At 43.0% G+C, this 20,117-nt stretch overlaps 2 protein-coding genes across 4 annotated transcripts in view; one reads left to right on the forward strand and one right to left on the reverse strand.

Annotated features, from left to right (window-relative positions):
* The window catches only part of LOC132378076 (deoxyribonuclease gamma-like), a 72,819-nt gene that overhangs the window by 33,212 nt on the left and 19,490 nt on the right, over window positions 1-20,117 (reverse strand). For 2 of the 3 annotated variants that reach the window (XM_059944799.1, XM_059944800.1), the window contains 3 exons: window positions 14,190-14,278; window positions 11,923-12,006; window positions 4,332-4,444 (listed from right to left, as the gene is read on the reverse strand). In XM_059944799.1, coding sequence (XP_059800782.1) covers window positions 4,332-4,444; window positions 11,923-12,006; window positions 14,190-14,278 — 286 coding nt within the window. Of the gene's footprint in view, window positions 1-4,331; window positions 4,445-11,922; window positions 12,007-14,189; window positions 14,279-15,692; window positions 15,785-20,117 lie in introns of all 3 variants that reach the window. The other variant, XM_059944801.1, reaches the window with a different exon arrangement.
* Window positions 18,424-20,117, forward strand: part of LOC132378075 (uncharacterized) — a 172,767-nt gene continuing 171,073 nt past the window's right edge. The window contains exon 1 of the mRNA XM_059944796.1: window positions 18,424-18,507. The gene's annotated coding sequence lies outside the window, so the exon portion shown is untranslated. The remainder of the gene's footprint in view (window positions 18,508-20,117) is intronic.

Below are 20,117 nucleotides of genomic sequence, written 5' to 3' on the forward strand. Positions count from 1 at the left end.
ATCCGAGTTTTTATGATCTGCTGGTATGGCTAACACATTCCAACCAAGTCAACATTCAATCGAAATTCTTCTGCTCTGAGTCACTAGGTACAGCTCAGATGCCATCTATAAATTTGCCAGTAACACCACTGTTGTTGGTGAAGCCTCAGATTCCAATAAGGAAGTGTACAAGACTAAGATAGATTGGCCAGTCCAAGACCCAATCAACACAGTCTCATTACTCCTTTTTTTGCACTACATATTTATTTTGTAAGTTATAATAAATTTATGTCTTTGCATGACTACTGCCACAAAAGAACAAATGTTACGTCACATATGAAAATGAAAATAAGCCCAAGCAACACATATAATGCAGGAGGAACGCGACAAGTCAGGCAACATATATGGAGAGGAATAAATAGTCAAAGATTCGGGCTAAAACACTTCATCAAGAGTGGAAAGAGGGTAGAACCCAGAATAAGAAGGTGGTGGGAGGGAAATGAGTACAAGCTGGCAGGTTATAGGCGAGAGCAGGTGAGGGGGAAGACAGGTAAATGGGAGAAGGAGCATAGGTGGATGAGATAAAAGCCTGAAGAAGAAGGCTGGCCCAACACTTTACAGTATCAGTGACCCGGGTTCAATTCCCACCACTGCCTATAAGGAGTCTGTACATTCTCCCTGCGATGGCGTGGGTTCCTCCAGGTGCTCCTGTTTCCTAGCACAGGACACCTTTTCTTGCAAAGACGTACCGGTTTATAGTTCAATTGGTGATGATAAATTGTCCCATGTTTAGGCGAGGGTTAAATCGGGGAGTGCTTGGTGGCGAGGCTGGAAGGGCCTGTTCTGCACTGTACCCTTAGAAAGTATGACCATATATTCTGGGTACATACCTCAAGAGAGGTTGAAAAGAGATAAATATTTAATGAATGTACAGGCGATGGCTGGTAAAAAGACTCTTTCTAGGAAATCACAGGAGAGCCCAACCTTAAATGCACGGATGGAAATTACAATGGACATTTACAAAATGAAGATGATAACAGCATCTGTTAATCATAAGCTGGAACAATTTGATTCATGCTGGGAAAAATTGTTTAACTGCATAGCACCTCAAAGGCCTAATTTTATTCTCACAAATCAATGAATATGTTGTTAAAAAAAGATCACTCCCTACTTGTACATAGTTTTCTCCTTTCACTTGTTCTTTCTTTCCTCTCTTCTATAAGTGTTTACCTCAGATAAATATTATGTGGAGATTTGTGTCATATATGACTATATGATATATATGTGCAATATCTGAAATACATCTTATGGAAATGTTTGTTTGATGATTAACAATAAAAAAACAAATTACAAAAAAAATAGGAGAGAACAGTGAGCCATAGAAGGAAGCAAAGGAGAAGGGGAACCAGGGGGTGAAGATGGGCAGGTGAGGAGAAGGGGAACCAGGGGGTGATGATGGGCAGGTGAGGAGAAGGGGAAACAGGGGGTGAAGATGGCAGGTGAGGAGAAGGGGAACCATGGACTGAAGATGGCCAGGTGAGGAGCAGGGTAACCAGGGGCAGATGTTGGGCAGGTGAGGAGAAGGGTAACCAGGGGTTGATGATGGGCAGGTGAGGAGAAGGGGAACCAGGGGGTGATGATGGGCAGGTGAGGAGAAGGGGAACCAGGTGGTGATGATGGGCAGGTGAGGAGAAGGGGAACCAGGGGTGATGATGGGCAGGTGAGGAGAAGGGGAACCAGGGGGTGATGATGGGCAGGTGAGGAGAAGAGGAACCAGGGGTGAAGGTGGGCAGGTGAGGAGAAGGGGAACCAGGGGGTGAAGATGGGCAGGTGAGGAGAAGGGGAACCAGGGGGTGAAAATGGTCAGGTGAGGAGAAGGGGAACCAGGGGTGATGATGGGCAGGTGAGGAGAAGGGGAACCAGGGGGTGATGATGGGCAGGTGAGGAGAAGGCGAACCAGGGGGTGATGATGGTCAGGTGAGGAGAAGGGGAACCAGGGGGTGAAGATGGGCAGGTGAGGAGAAGGGGGAACCAGGGGGTGATGATGGGCAGGTGAGGAGAAGGAGAACCAGGGGGTGATGATGGGCAGGTGATTGGAAAGGGAACCAGGTGGTGATGATGGGCAGGTGAGGAGAAGGGTAACCAGGGGCTGATGAAGGGCAGTTGAGGAGAAGGGGAACCAGGGGTTGATGATGGGCAGGTGAGAAGAAGGGGAACCTGGGGTTGATGATGGGCAGGTGAGGAGAAGGCGAACCAGGGGGTGATGATGGTCAGGTGAGGAGAAGGGGAACCAGGGGGTGAAGATGGGCAGGTGAGGAGAAGGGGGAACCAGGGGGTGATGATGGGCAGGTGAGGAGAAGGAGAACCAGGGGGTGATGATGGGCAGGTGATTGGAAAGGGAACCAGGTGATGATGATGGGCAGGTGAGGAGAAGGGTAACCAGGGGCTGATGAAGGGCAGTTGAGGAGAAGGGGAACCAGGGGTTGATGATGGGCAGGTGAGAAGAAGGGGAACCTGGGGTTGATGATGGGCAGGTGAGAAGAAGGGGTGAGAGGGTAACCAGAATCGGGAATGTTAAAAGGAGAGGGTGAGAAATTAATGGAATTTAGAAAAATCAGTGTTCTTGCCATGAGCTTAGAGGTTACCCAGGCAGAATATCAGGTGTTGCTCTTCCCATCTAAGTTTGGCTGTGGAGGAGGCCCTGGGTAGACATGTTAGAATGAGAATGGGAGTGTTGAATTGAAGTGGGTAGCCACTGGGATGATTCTGATAGTAATTCTCTCCAGTGCTCCCACAAATCTTCCTGTTGTATGACATCCTGAACCGCACACAACACTCTAATTGTAGCCTAACCACTCCAATGCTAGCAATCTGGACCAAGTTACTGACTCCTGTGTTATTCTCAAAGCTGGTATCACAAGCAGGCACCTGGAAGTGACACAGCAGGACATGAGCTTGCACTTCCATTTTCCCTCCACACCCACCCCCACATTGTGCACATCTACAAGGAACGCTGCCACAAGAAAGCAGCAGCCATTATCAAGGACCCCCACCGGGTCCTCTTTCTCACTACTACCATCAGGCAGGAGGTACAGAAACCTCAGGTTCCACTCCAACAAGATCAGGAACAATTATGACCCTTCAACCATCAGGCTCCTGAACCAGTGTGGGTAACTTTACTCAGCACGCTAACGAACCGATCCCACAACCCGCAGACTCTGTAACTCATGTTGCAGTGTTTTTTTTATTTTCAGAACTTGTCTTCTTTTGCACACTGGTTGTTTGTCAGTCCTTGTTTATGCATAGTTTTTCATTAATCTATTGTATGCCTTCATTTTTCTGTAAGTGACTGCAAGAAAATGAATCTGAAGGTGGTATTTGGTAACATATACATACTTTGATAATAAGTTTGACTTCAACCCCTAGCTTCTTCATCTCTGCCTTACGGCTTATGTTGGTCAAACTTAAATTGGTTTCCCTGAACTGTCAGAAGAGTCTGAAGAGAAATCTGATAGAAGAACTTAAAATTATGAAAGGTATAGGTAGGGTAGATCAACTCATTTTCCCAGGGTGGAAATGTCAAATACTAGAAGATGTGAGGGGGAGGTTTAATGGACACTTACAAGGCAAGCTGTTTTTACACAGAGCATCATTGTTGCTTGGGGCATGCTGCCAAGGGAGGTAGTAATAACTGATATAACAGCAACATTTCAAAGCATTCAGTCAGACATATGAACAGACAGGGAGATGGAGTGATATACGCAGACACGTGCAGGCAGATGGGATTAGATCCATGTGGTCAGTGGGCCAAAGGATCTGTTCCTGAGCTGTACCTTTCTATGTGCAAAAAGTAAAGAATGCTGGAAACAGCCAGCAATCCAGGCAGTGTTGATGAAAAGTGACACAGTTAACACCCTTCATCAGAGCTGGGAAAGAAAACAAGTTGTTTTCAGTTGCAGAGGACAAGAGGGAGAAATGGGTGGAACAAAATACACTCAGTGGCCACATTATTAGGTACACCTTTATACCTGCTCGTTAATGTATATATCTAATCAGCCAATCATGTGGCAGCAACTCAATACAGAAAAACATACAGACATGGTCAAAAGGTTCTCTTGTTGTTCAGACAAAACATCTGAATGGGAAAGAAATGTGATAAGTGACATTGACAGTAGAATGTTGGTGCCAAATAGCATGGCTTGAATAGCTGCTGATATCATGGGATTTTAATGCACAACAATGTCTAGAATTTACAGAGAATGATGTGAAAAACAAAAATACATCCAATGATTATTAACAGCTAAAGTTTAAATAGATTCTCTACATGTTTATGAGACTGCAAAGACTTTTACCTGTGGTAGGTGATTTGAACTGAATCACAAACGGTTCCCTGGAGAAAGCATCCTCATCACCAGGCTGCATGTCATCGTACTGAAAGACTCTTTCCACTTGCACGATATCATCACTGCAGGAAGAATTATGAATTACTTCAGCTGGATACACATACTAAGCCATATAGAGCTATGATCCATGAAGATCTCTGTCTTGATGAGAAAAATGGCTCAGAAATAAAGACTTGTGCTTGAAATAAAATTGCAATTAATTAACGTGGAAGCCCATCACTGGCATATTGTAAATCACAGATACAATGACGGTATCAATAATGGCAGTAAAAATCATGTCTCCCCAATCACCACTAATGTTGCAGACTTTAAGAACTCTAGGATTCTAAGCAACCATAGATGTTTATCATTCTCTGTCTTAAAATTATCAGAAAATCAGAATATAACAGGTAACTAAAATGGAAATACTCAACTGTTGCCACACACACAAGATGTTGGAGGAACTCAGCAGGTCAGGCAGCATCTATGGAGGGAACTGGTAGGGAAATTGTCCTTGCTAGGTCTCAACACCTCCCTCTGCACTTGGATACTGGACTTCTGAACAGTAAGGCTACAGTCATCTGTGTGGGCAACAACCTCTCTCGTCTCATTATGCTGAGCACTGGCGCTCCCCAAGGCTCTGTGCTCAGCCCATTGTTGACGCTTGACCGTGTCACAGGATCCAGAGCAAACGGTGTTGCAGATGATGCAACAGTGGTTGGCCTCATCAATGGTGAGGCAGAGTACAGAGAGGAAATGGAGTGGCTGGTGGATTGGTGTGAGAACAACAACCTAAGCCTGAATGTGGAGAAAACAAAGGAAATCATTGTGGACTTCAGGAAGGTGCAGACAAACCATCCCCTCTGCGAACACATGGCACCAAACTCCTGGGAGTTCACATCACGGATGACCTGACCTAGTCCCCTAACATCACCTCCCTGAACAAGAAGGAACACTTCCTAAGAAGATTGAGGCAAGCAAGGCTCCCACCACTCCCCACCTTAACTACATTTACAGGAGCATCATTGAGAGCATCCTGACAAGTTACATCTTCATCTGGTATGAGAGCAGCTAAACACAAACTAAGTCCCTACAAAGGACTGTGAGAACAGCTGAGAGGATCATAGGGGTCTCCCTACCGTCCATCGGGGACATTTATCAGGAGTGCTTCATATGTAGGGCCCTTTGTACTATTAAGGATACCACCCATCCATCACATCCTCTTCAATTTTCTACCATCAGGCAGGAGACTACGATGCATAAAAGTAAGAATGGTCAGAATGAGAAATAGTTTCTCCCCCCAGGCCATGAGACTTCTGAACTCCCAGCCACATTGTATTCAAAGTGTCACTGGTTAATCTGTTCCAAACCTTGAGATATTTAATATTAATGCACTTTAGTTTGTTATTTATGTGTGATTCACGTGTAGACTTTATCCTTACCCTCATAAGTTATTGTGTGTTATGTGTTTATGTGTTTTACACCCTGGTTCAAAGAAACATCTCATTTCTATATACATTATATATGTTAAATACATGTATGTAGTTAAATGATAATAAACCTCACTTGTCACTTGAAAAGAACCATTGAAATTTTGGACCAAGACTTTTTTGTGTGTTGCTCCAGATTTCCAGCAATTGCAATCTTCGTTGTGTTAAAATTTGTCTGTTGTTACTGATCAAAGTGGAAATTGTAATCCAAACACTCTTCCTGAAACTGAATGAAGTCAACATTTTTACATCATGACTGATCTGTGGAACTTCCATATGGTGGTTTGCAGTTGTCCTGTGCTAACCACAATGGGACAGTTACTCATAGTATTTCTACTTTACAGCTTGATCCTGCAAATCACTATTTTTTAATCCAGAGGTTTTATCCCAGTAATTACTATGTTTAGTTGTACCAACACAATTGGGCAGGACAGTGGCACAACTTGTAAAACTACACACACACAGTGCTGGAAGAACTCTGCACCTTAGGCAGTATCTATGGAAATGAATAAATCATGGTGAATCCCTCCCAAAGGAAAAAAATATATTAACATATTTCATATGTAGTACAAAAAGAGAGCAAGAAAAGAAAAAAAAGGTAGTGTACACATAAATCTGAAGATGGTGGGGAAGATGCTGTTCTTAAAACATTGAGTGTGTGTCTTCTGGTGCTTGTGCATCCTCCTTGAATGTTACCAATGAGAAGAGGGCATTACTTGGGTGAAGAGGGTCCTTAATAACAGATGCTATATCTTCTGAAGATATCTTCTATGCTGGGGAGCACTCCAGAATGTTATTTCTTTTTAAATTTTAAAAGTGTAATTGAAGAAATCTCAGTGACTCGGACTTTGTGCATAGTCCTGTGTTTCTCAGCTCTTTGACCAGCTAGCTATTAGCAGCCTTTGTTCTTAAATCGCCCCTTCTTCAGCCTTCCCATTTCCAAATGTTGCCAGCTTAGCAGCCAGAAATTCTTGTTGTTCTCCCTTATTTGACAAAAAAACATTCACTGGGAGTAGTTCATCAATGTAATAAACCTTGCAATGCAGTAAATCAAACATTAATGAAGTCAAGTCCCACTGGCTGGAACTCCAGGCCTGGGAATTCCACGAGTCTGATAGGGTAGTCAGATGACCCCTTGTCTGTGTTCACATCTGTATCTGAATCTGCTGCAGTCCTGATGAAAACATCAATGGTTTATTCCACTCCGTGGATGCAGCCTGACTTGTTATACAAAACTTGGGGCTTTGTTTTCCTACAATTGGGATAGAATTTCATTCCTGTCATAGGGGTATAAATTACTGCCTGGATGAGCACAAAATCAGTAAAGAGTATTCACAGCTGTGACTGACCTCACTGGACTTCCCTTCCAACTATGCTAATTCATTGCATTTGGAAATAATTTGAAATGGACATAGGAATCTGCAGAAGATTGTGGACTCAGCCAAAGACATCATATCCATCAGTTATATCCTCATGAGGCACTGCCTTAAGAAAGCTACGTCATCACCATCTGGGTCACACTATCTTCTCACAGTTACCATCGGGCAGAAGGTCTAGGAGTTGGAAGTCCAGCATTACCAGTTTTAAGAACAGCAACATTTCTTCCCTTCAACCATTTAGTTCTTGAACCGACCTGTACAACCCTAATCACTACAGTATAGCAACACGATGACCACTTTGAACACTTTGCACTAAAATGGACTTATCTTGTTTTAATTGTGTTCTTTCTTGTACAAATTGTGTTTAATTTTCTTGTGAATGCTACTTTTCTGATGCAATATGCCTTGGATGCTACTACAAGTAGGTTTTTCATTGTACCTCTGCATACATGCATTTGAGCATGTGATGATGAACATGACTTTGACTGATGTGAAGCTGCTTTAAAAAGCTTTTAGACAGTAAGCATAAAACATGGGAGCAGAATTATGCCATTCGGCCCATCGAGCATGCTCTACCATTCCATCATGTCTGATTTATTCTCTTCGCAACTCCATTTCTCCTGTCTTCTCCCCAAAACCTTTGACACTCTCACTAATCAAGAACTTATCAAACTCAACTTTTAATCAAGCCAGTGACAGCCTCTGCAGCCAGCTGTGGCGATGGTTCACCGGGCTCTGCCTGTGCAGCTTTGGCATGGACGTTGAGGTGATAGGGAAGGACATGTTGCACAGATTCACATTGTGTTCAATGATCAGATTTAAAGAAATTGGATTAGAAATCTGACATTTGCTTTTTCTTTGTCTTTGAGGATCTTCTGTAAGCAGAATATGGGGTGCAGCTTCATAGTATTTGAATGACATTGATACAATCTCATTATACAGAATCCTCGACTAAGTTGGCATGATTGTCCCATGGGCAAGTGAAGGAAAAGCTTGATTTAATTATCTAAATTACTCTGCATTGTATGGACCAAAACAACTACAGGATTTGTCTTGAACCATTGACAGGATAGATCTAGCAGAGTTACAAGCACTGTGAAAATGGTCCTAATTCATTAAGGAGCCAAAATAAAGGAGGAATATTCTTTCCTTGTCCTTTCCTGTCCACTTATCCCTGACACAAGAGATTCTGCATGTGATCGAAATCCAAATCAACACACACAGAACACTGGAGGAAATCAGCAGGTAAGGCATCGTCTCTGGTGGTCTTGGCTCGAAATGCTGACTGTTCATTCCTCTCCATTGATGACAGCTGACCTGTTGAGTTCACTTATCCCTGATGTCTATCTATTATGGCATTGTTAGGAGTCACCATTTTAGCACTTAGAAAAAACAGGACAAATCTCCAGACTCCACCTCCCTCCATAGAGATTGAAATAACCTTCAATAATTGGAATTCCATTCCAATGGTTACATAAATTAATACACCTTTGTCACAGTTATTGGTTGAAGCTGCCACTGAAACAATTCATTTCTCTATTTGCAAATATGGATTTTAATATTTCAGAAAAATAAGTAAATGCTTGGTCAAGTATCAGGCAGCATGGTGCTATAGCACTTAGCACAATTGCTTTCTAGCACCAGCAGTCTCTGATTGGGATTCAGTTCCACTGCTGTCTGTGAGGAGATTGTACATTCTCCCTGTGATGGCGGGGCTTTCCTCTGGGCGCTCCCAACTCCTCCCACGTTGCAAGGATGCATGGCTAGGCTTAGTGGTGGTAGGTGTGGGCATGCTGTTTTGGTTCCAGAAGCATAGTAACATTTGCAGGCTGCCCCCAGCACAGTCAGCACTGATTTGATTTGCTGCAAATGATGCATTTTATTGTATATTTCAATGTACGTGTAAAAAAAAGCTAATCTTTATTTATATCTGATCATACTTGATCAGATAAAGGTGCGAATGTATGACTAGTCTCTCTCCCTCTCTCTCGAGGCTTCCAGAGGAAGGAGCCCACGTATGACCAGATTCTCTCTCCCTCTAACCGATGATGCTGGTCCCTGGGTCTTGAGCAAGCTTTAATTGATGCAGCTTGTGCCTTGGACTCTGTCGTTCTTGTTCTGATGGGTTTATACGTTCTGGTTATTCCTTTTCTATCTTAATCAGGGCGGACTGGCTCTGCGGCCTGCAACGAATGACACAACGCTAAATTAAACTGAACATTTCTAGACTGTTCCAATGACTCTGGTGTGATGCTTTATATCCTGTGCTTTTCACTCTTTTTTAGTCATTTGCGAGATTTGTTCTTTTTTTTGCACTTTGGGTGTTTGAAATTTTCTTTGAATGGGTTCCATAGAGTTTTGTGGCTGTGGGAAGACAAATCTCAGGGTTGTGTACTGAATACATACTCCGATAATAAATGTGTAATGTGTGGATCTATTCCTTTTAGTGCAACGACTCCCCTTGGCACTGATTATGGACTGCTAACTACACATGTGCACTGATCTGTTCTCTCTCCCCCTCCCTCTCTGCAAGTGAATACACTAGTTAACCTCACCTTCCACATGTGTGCTTTTATTTAATTGATATGTAGTTGTACAGACACAAGAAACTGGCGATGAGTATGATTCTAAATGCCAGTGAATGTCACCAACTGCACCGACAGTTATGAGACGACAGACTTCGGAGGAAGGGAGAGAGACAGCAAGAGGGAAGAGTTAAAAAGTATGGAAAGAGCCATCACAGAGGCTAACAAAGGGATGTGTGAGTTATAGTGCACAGTACACAGTGAGAGATGCACAACTAACAAAGCTAAAGTGAAAATAACATGACAATAATTGGACTTGTTCCAGAGCTGGTTTTAAATGCTACACTAAACTGATTCTCTTTTGATTCCTCTATGAGGATTGGTTTGTGTTCCCTATCTTGAAGATTTTCTGTCTACTGACGCTGAGTGTTTCTGTGGCACCACTCAACTAGCTGCTATAAACAAGAGAAAATCTGCAGATGCTGGAAATCCAAGCAACACACACTCAGCAGGCCAGGCAGCATCTATGGAAAAGAGTTCAGTCAATCTTTCAGGCTGAGATCTTTCGGTAGGACTGGTAAATAAAGCAAAAGCCAATAGCATGAATGGCAGTGATGCTTCACAACCAGATGAGCTCAATGCCTTCTATGCCCACTTTGAAAGGGAGAAGATATGAATATCCCTGCTTCACCTGCTGACCCTATGACCTCTGTCTCAGAGTATATATAACTAGAGGGTATATCTCACTCTTGTACACCCTCTCATCTCCATCTGATTTTCTACCAATTATAGTTGTACCATCCGCAATTTTATTGATGGTATTTGAGCTATGCCTAGCCACACGGTCATGGGTATAGAGGGAGTAGAGCAGTGGGCACAGCCCTGAGGTATGGCAGTGTTGATCGTCAGTGAGAAGGAGATACTATCTCCAATCCGCACTGATTGTGGTCTTCTGGTCAAGGATCCCATTGCAAAGGAAGGTCGAGTGGCTCAGGTTCAGTAGCTTCAGGATCAGGATTGTAGGAATGATGATGTTAAATGCTGAGCTATAGTCGATGAACAGCATCCTGACGTAGGTGTTTGTGTTGTCTTAGGGCGTGTGAAGAGCACTTGATTTTATGACTGCTGTAGGCCTCTTGTGGTGATAGGCAAATTGCAATGGGTCCAGGTCCTTGCTAAGGAAGGAGTTCAGTCTAGTCATGACCAACCTCTCAAAGCATTTCATCACTGTCGATGTGAGTGCTTCTGGGCGACAGTCACTAAGGCAGCTCACACTACTCTTCTTGGGCACTGGTATAATTGTTGCCTTTTTAAAGCAGGTGGCAACTTCCAACCATAGCAGTGAGAGGTTAACAATGTCCTTGAATACTTCTGCCAATTGGTTGGCACAAGCTTTCAAAGCCTTACCATTTACTCCTCGGGACCTTCTGCCTTGTGAGGGTTCACTCTCTTTAAAGGCAGCCTAACATCGGTCTCTGAGACACAGAGTCACTGGATGAAGCAGGGATATTCACGGCTGTAATTATATTCTCCCTTTCAAAGTGGGCATAGAAGGCGTTGAGTTCATCTGGTAGTGAAGCATCACTGCCATTCACACTACTGGGTTTCTCTTTGTAGGAAGTAATATCTTGCAGTCCCTGCCAGAGTTGACATGCATCTGATGTTGCCTCCAACCTCTCTCGGAATTGTTTTTTTGCTCTAGAAATAGCCATCTGCAACTTATAGCCAGTTTTCTTGTACAGGCCTTGATCACCAGATTAAATGTCACCAATCTACCCCTCAGCAGGCAATAAACCTCCTGGTTCATCCACGACTTTTGGTCCATCGAGGAGAAGGTAAACCCTGATCTGAAGGCTTCAGCAGTAAACCCAGAGGAAACATTCGGAACTGCAGTCCTACATTGAGTTCTAGGCTGACTAGCACCACCGGTTAAACGGTATCGATCTCTGCCGTTCCTTTGGATTAATTAGCTGCATGGAGAGGAGCAGACTGCTCATGGGCAACAGCTGGCTCTCCATATCCTAGACAGCTAGGCACAGCATCCATAGTGGACGCAGGACAATGGCGGGCCTCCTCTCATTGGTGAAAAACTCAACAGATTTAAACTGCATGATGAATCTGGATACAGCTTGGAATTTGAAGTGTTTTCTGCTGTTCTTTCACTCACCGATAAATGAAGAGATATTGTTCCTTGTACCTTCCTCGCCCAAGGGGTTTGCTTACTCTGTAAGAGTAATGGTTTGTAGTCTTTCTACAAATGAAAACCAATGGAAAATTAAACACAAAGGGCAGCAAAATAACAGAAAGATCACAAACCTATTCCATTAATGTCCTTGAGTTAGTAACACTCAATCTTTATATCCTTAGCGTATGCAAATGAATAAATAATTCTTATAATGATAAGACTAATTATTCTTACATATTCCATTGATTAAAAAAACATAAAGGTTTTTCAATAGTTAGAACTTCATAGTTAATGATGTACTATGATGTCTTACCAAAGATAAAGTGGTAATGAATAGATACACAAAATGCTGGAGGAACAGCAGGTCAGGCATCATCTTTGAACGGAATAAAGAGACAATGTTTTGGGTCAAGAACCTGAACACAGTCTGAGGATTATGCTGGGGACCGACTGCAAGTTTCGGTGTTTACACAACTCACTAACGCTGATCATATGTCTTCAGAATGCAGGAGGAAAATGCAGCAGCTGGAGAAACCCCACACAGTCACAAGGAGAACTGGACCTAATTAACTCCCAAGCTTCTTTTGCTTAGTAGTTCAAACTCCTTACAGGCAGCTGCAGAAATCAAACCCTGATCAGTAATCGCCATCAATGTAAAGCAATTGCACTGACTACTATGCTACCTTGCCATCCCACAAACTAAAAGTGAATTGATGTGCTTGATATCATGACTTGCCAGATTCAATTATCTGGAAAACATTCCTCCATTAAAGCAATTGTAATATTTTTATTGTAATGTATCAAGGTGAACTGCTTTAAGTTATTTCTGAGACATATTGAGGAACCCTTTTATTGCTTTCAACCCAGATAAGTGTGAGGTGGTTCATTTTGGTAGATCAAATATGATGGCTGAATAGAGTATTAATGGTAAGACTCTTGGCAATGGGGAGGATCAGAGGGATCTTGGGGCCCTGAGTCCATAGGACGCTCAAAGCAGCTGTGCAGGTTGACTCTGTGGTTAAGAGGGCGTATGGTGTATTGGCCTTCATCAATCGTGGAATTGAATTTTGGAGTCGAGAGGTAATGTTGCAGCTATATAGGACCCTGGTCGGACTCCACTTGGAGCACTGTGCTCAGTTCTGGTTGCCTCACTACAGGGAGGATGTGGAAGCCATAGAAAGAGTGCAGAGAAGATTTACAAGGATGTTGCCTGGATTGGGGAGCATGCCTTATGAAAACAGGTTGAGTGAACTCGGCCTTTTCTCCTTGGAGTGTCGGGGGATGAGAGGTGACCTGATAGAGGTGTGGAAGATGATGAGAGGTATTGATCGTGTGGATAGTCAGAGGCTTTTTCCCAGGGCTGAAATGGCTGCCACAAGAGGGCCCAGGTTTAAGTTGCTGGGGAGTAGGTACAGAGGAGATGTCTGGGGTAAGTTTTTTACACAGAGAGTGGTGAGTGCGTGGAATGGGCTGCCAGCAACAGTGGTGGAGGTGGATACGATAGGGTCTTTTAAGAGACTCCTGGATAGGTACATGGAACTTAGAAAAATAGAGGGCTATGGGTAACCCTAGGTAATTTCTAAGATAAATACATGTTCAGCACAGTATCAAGGGCTGAAGGGCCTGAATTGTACTGTAGGTTTTCTATGTTTCTATGTTCTATATTAAACCAGAAAGCTTCTTACTGTTTGTACAGTGTGAATGATCATCGGAAGGCTGCAATGACTTCTCATCATTTGCTAGGGTATAATGATTTGCAGTAGAGCCCCATGTAGGCCATACTTGAAATCGCAGACACTCCCCCCTGAAGAACCACTGAAAGCATTGAGGTTTTATGGCATTTGCTACAATATGAAGTTTATTTCACCAATTGCTATCTCATGACTTTCAGCCACGCAGTAACATACCAACCCACCCTTTTCCCCCACAATTGAATTATTATGACACGACAGCAATGTAGCAGTTAACACAGCACTGTTTCAGCTCAGGGCGCGGAGTTCGAAGTTTAATTCTGGCATTCCGAACATAAAGTTTGCACGTTCTTCCCACGTGCGTGTGAGTGTGGATTTCCTCCAGGTGCTCCAGTTTCTTCCCAAGGCCTACTCATGAGGTGGTTAATTAGACATTGTAAATTGTTCCACGGTTCAGCTAGGATTGACAGATGGGTTGCTGGGCGGCACGGCCCGTTGCTTTGCAAGGGCCTGTTCTGCTGTATCTTAGTAAGTTAGTAAGAAATAGTCAAGACTTACTTATTGAGCTCCTCCTGCAGCTGCTTGGCAACTTCTTCAGACTTGTCTCTGTATTCCATTATTAAAATGATGTCGTAACGTAAAAGAATCTATTTAAATATAGCATAGCATGTTGTTATCATGTTAACTTGGTCTGACACAACCTTATAGCTCATTGATTAATAGGAACAACCCAATATATATGCTTTTGAAATAAATTCCAAGTCTTCCTTCTGTTCCCAACCAACTTTATAACAGAAATTACAACACAGAGAGATGTAGGGAGAACACAGCAGGTCAGGCAGTATCTTTAGAGGAAAATGCACAGTCAATGTTTCAAGCCAAGACCCTTCATAGGGACTCAGTGCAGACATTTGAGTATGGGGTAGTTTCAACAAAGATCATGTCCAACTGGTACCTAACATTAACAGCTGGATGTTCAACCTATGTTGAATTAGCCCACCAGAGGGTCGAAACACCCTGCACACCCAATAACCAGGTACACATGTTACTTCACACATAAGTCCTGCATCACATGAAATACAGTAAAACAAAAACATTATTTGACAATTTAACAAAGGTATTCATTTGTATTTTTTGGAATTGGAATTGGTTTATTATTCTCACATGTGCCAAGATACTAAAAATCCAATTCAGTGATTGTTCAATGTACAGATTGTGCATTAGCCAAGACTATGCTTATCACAAACTGATATTTCCAAAGGGAATCAACGGACAACATTGGATCAACATGTTCCTGACTTCTACCCTTATGCATTGCAATCATCAGGAAAAAAACAAGCTGGAAATTAGATGTTCTCCTCATGACTGCATGGGTTTGTTTTATCCTGGTGTTCCTTTCTTGCCACAATCTTGGATGGATTATCAGGTCCAGTCCCTTTTGAAGGCTAGAGCTGTAGCTTTTAGGTCCGGGGATATCAGTTGCTACATGGAATCCAGGCGTGAACTCCGGAAAGCCATTAAGGGCGCCAAGAGGCAATACCGAGCCAAGTTGGAAGCCCAGGCTAACCAGGGGGATGCCAGTAGACTATGGCAGGGCCTAAATGAGATCACTGGGCACAAAGAAAAGGCTGGGAATATCAATAACTGTAGTGCTTCTCTTCCTGATAAACTGAACGTATTCTACGCAAGATTCAAACAGAAGAGGAGTGTCCCGCCCCTCCGGATGAACTCAACCTGATGGCATCAAGATTCATCGTCACCAAGGAGGATGTTAGAAGGGCCTTCCTGAAGATAAACCAAGGAAGGCGACAGGCCCAGATGGCGACCAGGGACGGGTACTCCGGGCCTGTGCAAGCGAGCTAGCTGGAGTGTTTGCTGACATCTTCAACTGCTCCCTGCTTCAGTCTAAGATCCCCTCGTGTTTTAAGAAGGCAACGATGATCCCAGTGCTGAAGAAAAGCAAGGTGGCATGCCTGAATGACTACCGACCTGTGGCTCTGACATCAATTGCTATGAAGTGCTTTGAGCGATTGGTTTTGGCACACATCAACCATAACCTACCAGTCAACCTCGACGCTTTGCAATTCGCCTACCGGAGCAACAGGTCAATGGCAGATGCCACCTCTCTGGCACTACATTCCTCCTTAGAACACCTGGAGAATAAGGACGCATATGTAAGGCTCCTTTTCATTGACTACAGCTCTGCCTTTAATACCATCATTCCAAATAAACTGATTCCTAAGCTCCGGAACCTGGGTCTTAGTACTCAGATCTGCAGCTGGATCTTCAACTTCCTCACAGACAGGACCCAGGCTTAAAAATAGGGGACAAGCTCTCCTCTACAATCACTCTGAGCACCAGTGCCCCACAAGGCCGTGTACTCAGCCCCCTGCTGTACTCACTGTACACCCATGATTGTGTAGCCAAGTTTCCATCAAACTCAATATACAAGTTTGCTGATGACACCACAATTGTAGGCCGTATCTTGGGTAATGATGAGTCTGAGTACAGAGAGGAAATTAAGAACCTGGTGGCATGGTGCGAAGACAATAACCTATCCCTCAACGTCAGCAAGACGAAGGAATTGGTTGTTGGTTTCAGAAGGAGTAGCGGACCGCACAACCCCATCTCCATTGGTGGTGTGCAGGTGGAACAGGTCAAAAGCTTTAAGTTCCTCGGGGTGAATATCACAAATGACCTGACTTGTCTAACCAAGCAGAGTCTACTGCCAAGAAGGCCCACCAGTGTCTTTACTTCCCTAGAAAACTGAAGAAATTTGGCCTGTCCCCTAAAGCCCTCACTAATTTTTATAGGTGCACTGTAGAAAGCATTCTTCTGGGGTGCATCACAACCTGGTATGGAAGTTGTCCTGTCCAAGACTGGAAGAAGCTGCAGAAGATTGTGAACACAGCCCAGCACATCACACAAACCAATCTTCTGTCCTTGGACTCACTTTACACCGTACGCTGTCGGAGCAGTGCTGCCAGGATAATCAAGGACACGACCCACCCAGCCAACACACATTTTGACCCTCTTCCCTCCGGGAGAAGGTTCAGGAGCATGAAGATTCGTACAGCCAGATTTGGGAACAGCTTCTTTCCAACTGTGATAAGACTGCTGAACGGATCCTGACCTGGATCTGGGCCGTACCTTCCAAATATCCGGACCTGTCTCTCAGTTTCTTTTTGCACTACTTTACTCTCCCTTTTCTATTTTCTATTTATGATTTATAATTTAAATTTTCATTATATTACTATCAATTTGTACTCCAGGGAGCGCGAAGCGCAGAATCAAATATCGCTGTGATGATTGTACGCTCTAGTATCAATTGTTTGGTGACAATAAAGTAATAAAGTAATTCTGAAGATGTATATGTTGTTAGGGTTAGTAGGCTGCAGGCATGTTAAGTATCTGAATAAGTAAATTGTATCTTAATAAATGTTGGTGCTGGAAACATGGAACACTTGTGGAATGCCCCCAGCACATCTATAACAGTGCTGGTTATTAAACATTTCATTGTTATTTAAAATGTATTTATTTATTTATTCAAGTACAGTAGGTTCTGATGAATGGTCTTGGCCCAAAACATCAGCTGTTTATTCTTTCCCTTGATGTTCCCTGGCATCTTGCATTCCTTCAACATTTACAACGTGCTGGAGGCACTCAGCAGGTTGGCTACTCCTTATAGGGCCTCTGCCCCCTCGCTCTTCAGTCCTGACGAAGGGTCTCGGCCCAAAACGTTGACGGTTAGTTTCCACGGATGCAGCCCGACCTGCGGAGTTCCTCCAGCGTGTTGTGTGTGTTGCTTTGACCACAGCATCTGAAGGGTACTTTGTGTTTCCTTCAGTATTTTGTGTGTATTGCTTGGAATTCCAGCACCTGCAGTTTTTCTCGTGTTTATGACTCATTTCACCGTGTTTTTCGATGTAAGTTCAACAAATAAAGCTAATCTTTCATCTTTCTTTAATCTTTTAGAATATCTTCCACCGTTTCTGCCAAACTCACCCCCAGTCCCCCACCATCCACAATTCATAATTTTATTAAGTTCATGGTTTTCCAAAGGCTTGAAGTCTCTACCTTGGTTCGGGAGGAAACATTGAGAACCTTTTATATTCCATGAAAACATTATACATTAAAATATTTTCATATTGTTGTGGGAAAGTTCAGAAAGTGGGCTCTCCCCAGCAAAATGAGGCCCTTCAAGCAACCCACAATTTAACCCTAGTCTAATTACAGGGCAATTTCCAATGACCATTTAACCTACTAACCAGTACCTTTTTGGACTGTGGGAGAGAATCGGAGCACCTGGAGAAAACGCTGATTCCACAAGTAGGAGCTATAGACTCCTTACTAATGACATTGGAATTGAACTCTTAGCTCCTTATCAATTAATCAATCCGATTGATTATAAAACTAGTTAATCTCTTGGAGATGGAAAGGAGTCATTTCAATATATATATTATAGGTCTACGGACACAAAAGTTTTACAGTAAGTTATTGAAAATGAGCTAATCCCATTTGAACTGAGTCACCCTAACTATAATATTACACAATGGCTAACTGTTGAATATCTGATAAGAACATATTGTATTGGTTAATTATTGTTACTTGTACCAAGCTCCAATGGTACTTTGGATATCTTTTATACAGATCAATTAATTACATAGTAAAAAGATTGAAAATCTGGCTGAGTGGTGTCATAACAACGGCCTTTACTCACTGTCAGCAAGACCAAGGAGCTGATTATTAACTTCGGGAGAAGGAAACCAAAGGTTAATGAGCCAGTCCTCATCAGAGATGGAGAGGCAGAGAGGGATAGTTACCAACTTTAAATTCCTTGGTGTTATTATTTGGAGGAGCTGTCCTGGGCTAGCCGGTAAGTGCAATTATGAAGAAAGCCTGGTAATGCCTCAACTTCCTTAAGAGTTTGTGGAGATTCGGCATGAATTAAAAAATTTGACTAACTTATGTAAAGGTGTAGTGGAGGGTATATTGACAGGCTGCATCACAGCCTGATATGGAAATACCAATGCAGTTGAAAGGAAAATCCTATAAAATGTAGTGGATAAGGCCTAACCAACCATTGAGTACTTCTACATGAAGTACAGCATGTCACAGCAAAGCAGCATCCATCATCAGGGACTCACACCACCAGGTTCAGGAACAGTTATTGCCCCTCAACCATCAGGCTCTTGAACCAGCGGGAATAACTTCACTTGCCCCATTATTGAAATGTCCCCACAATCAATCGATTCACATTCAAGGACTCTTCATCTGGTATTCTCGATATTTATTGTTTATTTATTTATTATCATTATTTCTTTCTTATTTTATTTGCAGAGTTTATTGTTTCCTGCACTCCAAACACTCAGGTTGGGTGGTCTTTCACTGATTTTGTTATGGTTATTATTCTGTGGATTTATTGAGTATGCTTACAGGAAAATGAATCTCAGGGATGTACATGTTGACATATACTGTATGTAGTTTGATAATAAATCTACTTTGAACGTAGGACCTTTGAACTTTGAGCTAGAATAAGGTAAAACTAGAGCAATGCTGAATAAAAGTGCAGTGCAGAGAAACAATGAAGTGTGAAATCATAGCCAGGTAGATCGTGAGGCCAGAGTCCATCCTATCGTCCAGGAGCACTGTCTGATAATGGTGGGATAGAGGCTGGTGGGGTGTGCTTTCAGGCTTTTGTATCTTCTGCCTGAAGGGAAAGGAGAGAAGAGAGAGTGTCTGTGGTGAGTGAGCTATGTTGTCTGGTTTATTAAAGCAGAAGGGTGTATAGACAGAGTCCATAGAGGGGAGACTGGTTCCTTTGAACCACTGAGCTGTACAATTTCTTGTGGTCATGTGCAAACAGTTGCCATGCCAGCCAATGAGTATCCAGACAGAATGCTCTCTATGGTGCATTGATAAGAGACAACAGGGACATGTTGAACTTCTTTAGCTCAGAGGCACTGTGACCATGGCGTTCATGACATCAGCGTGGTTGGACCTGGACAGACTCTTGGTGTTTTTCCGCACCAAGGAACTTGAAGCTCTCAACAGCAACACTGTTGCTGGGCAATACTGAGATGAATACTTCTGCCGAATATGCACCAGTCTCTCGATTGTTTCCCCTCCAAGCAAACTTGCTGTGGGAACTAGTTACGGCATCAATTAATTTGGACCATCTTCAGGTATTATATGCAAGGCCATGAACAGCATGCAATGGGAAGTGTATTGCAGGATAGCTTAAAGAGAACATTTGGAGCAGTTTCAAACAGTGAGAAGAAAGCAACCAAAACCATGCAGAGACCGCTGTCTACTCTATAGTCAAACAAAGAAAGGGAGTCCAATTGACCTCTTTCTCCAGACCTACTGTTCCAGATGAGCTGATATTAAAAACAACACACAAAACACTGGAGTAACTCAGCAATTCAGTCAACATCCATGGCATGCTTTAAACCAGTTTGGATTTATTTACTTATTTTGAGATTC

The sequence above is a fragment of the Hypanus sabinus genome, chromosome 19, assembly GCF_030144855.1.
Source record: "Hypanus sabinus isolate sHypSab1 chromosome 19, sHypSab1.hap1, whole genome shotgun sequence".
NCBI classification, from domain to species: domain Eukaryota; kingdom Metazoa; phylum Chordata; class Chondrichthyes; order Myliobatiformes; family Dasyatidae; genus Hypanus; species Hypanus sabinus.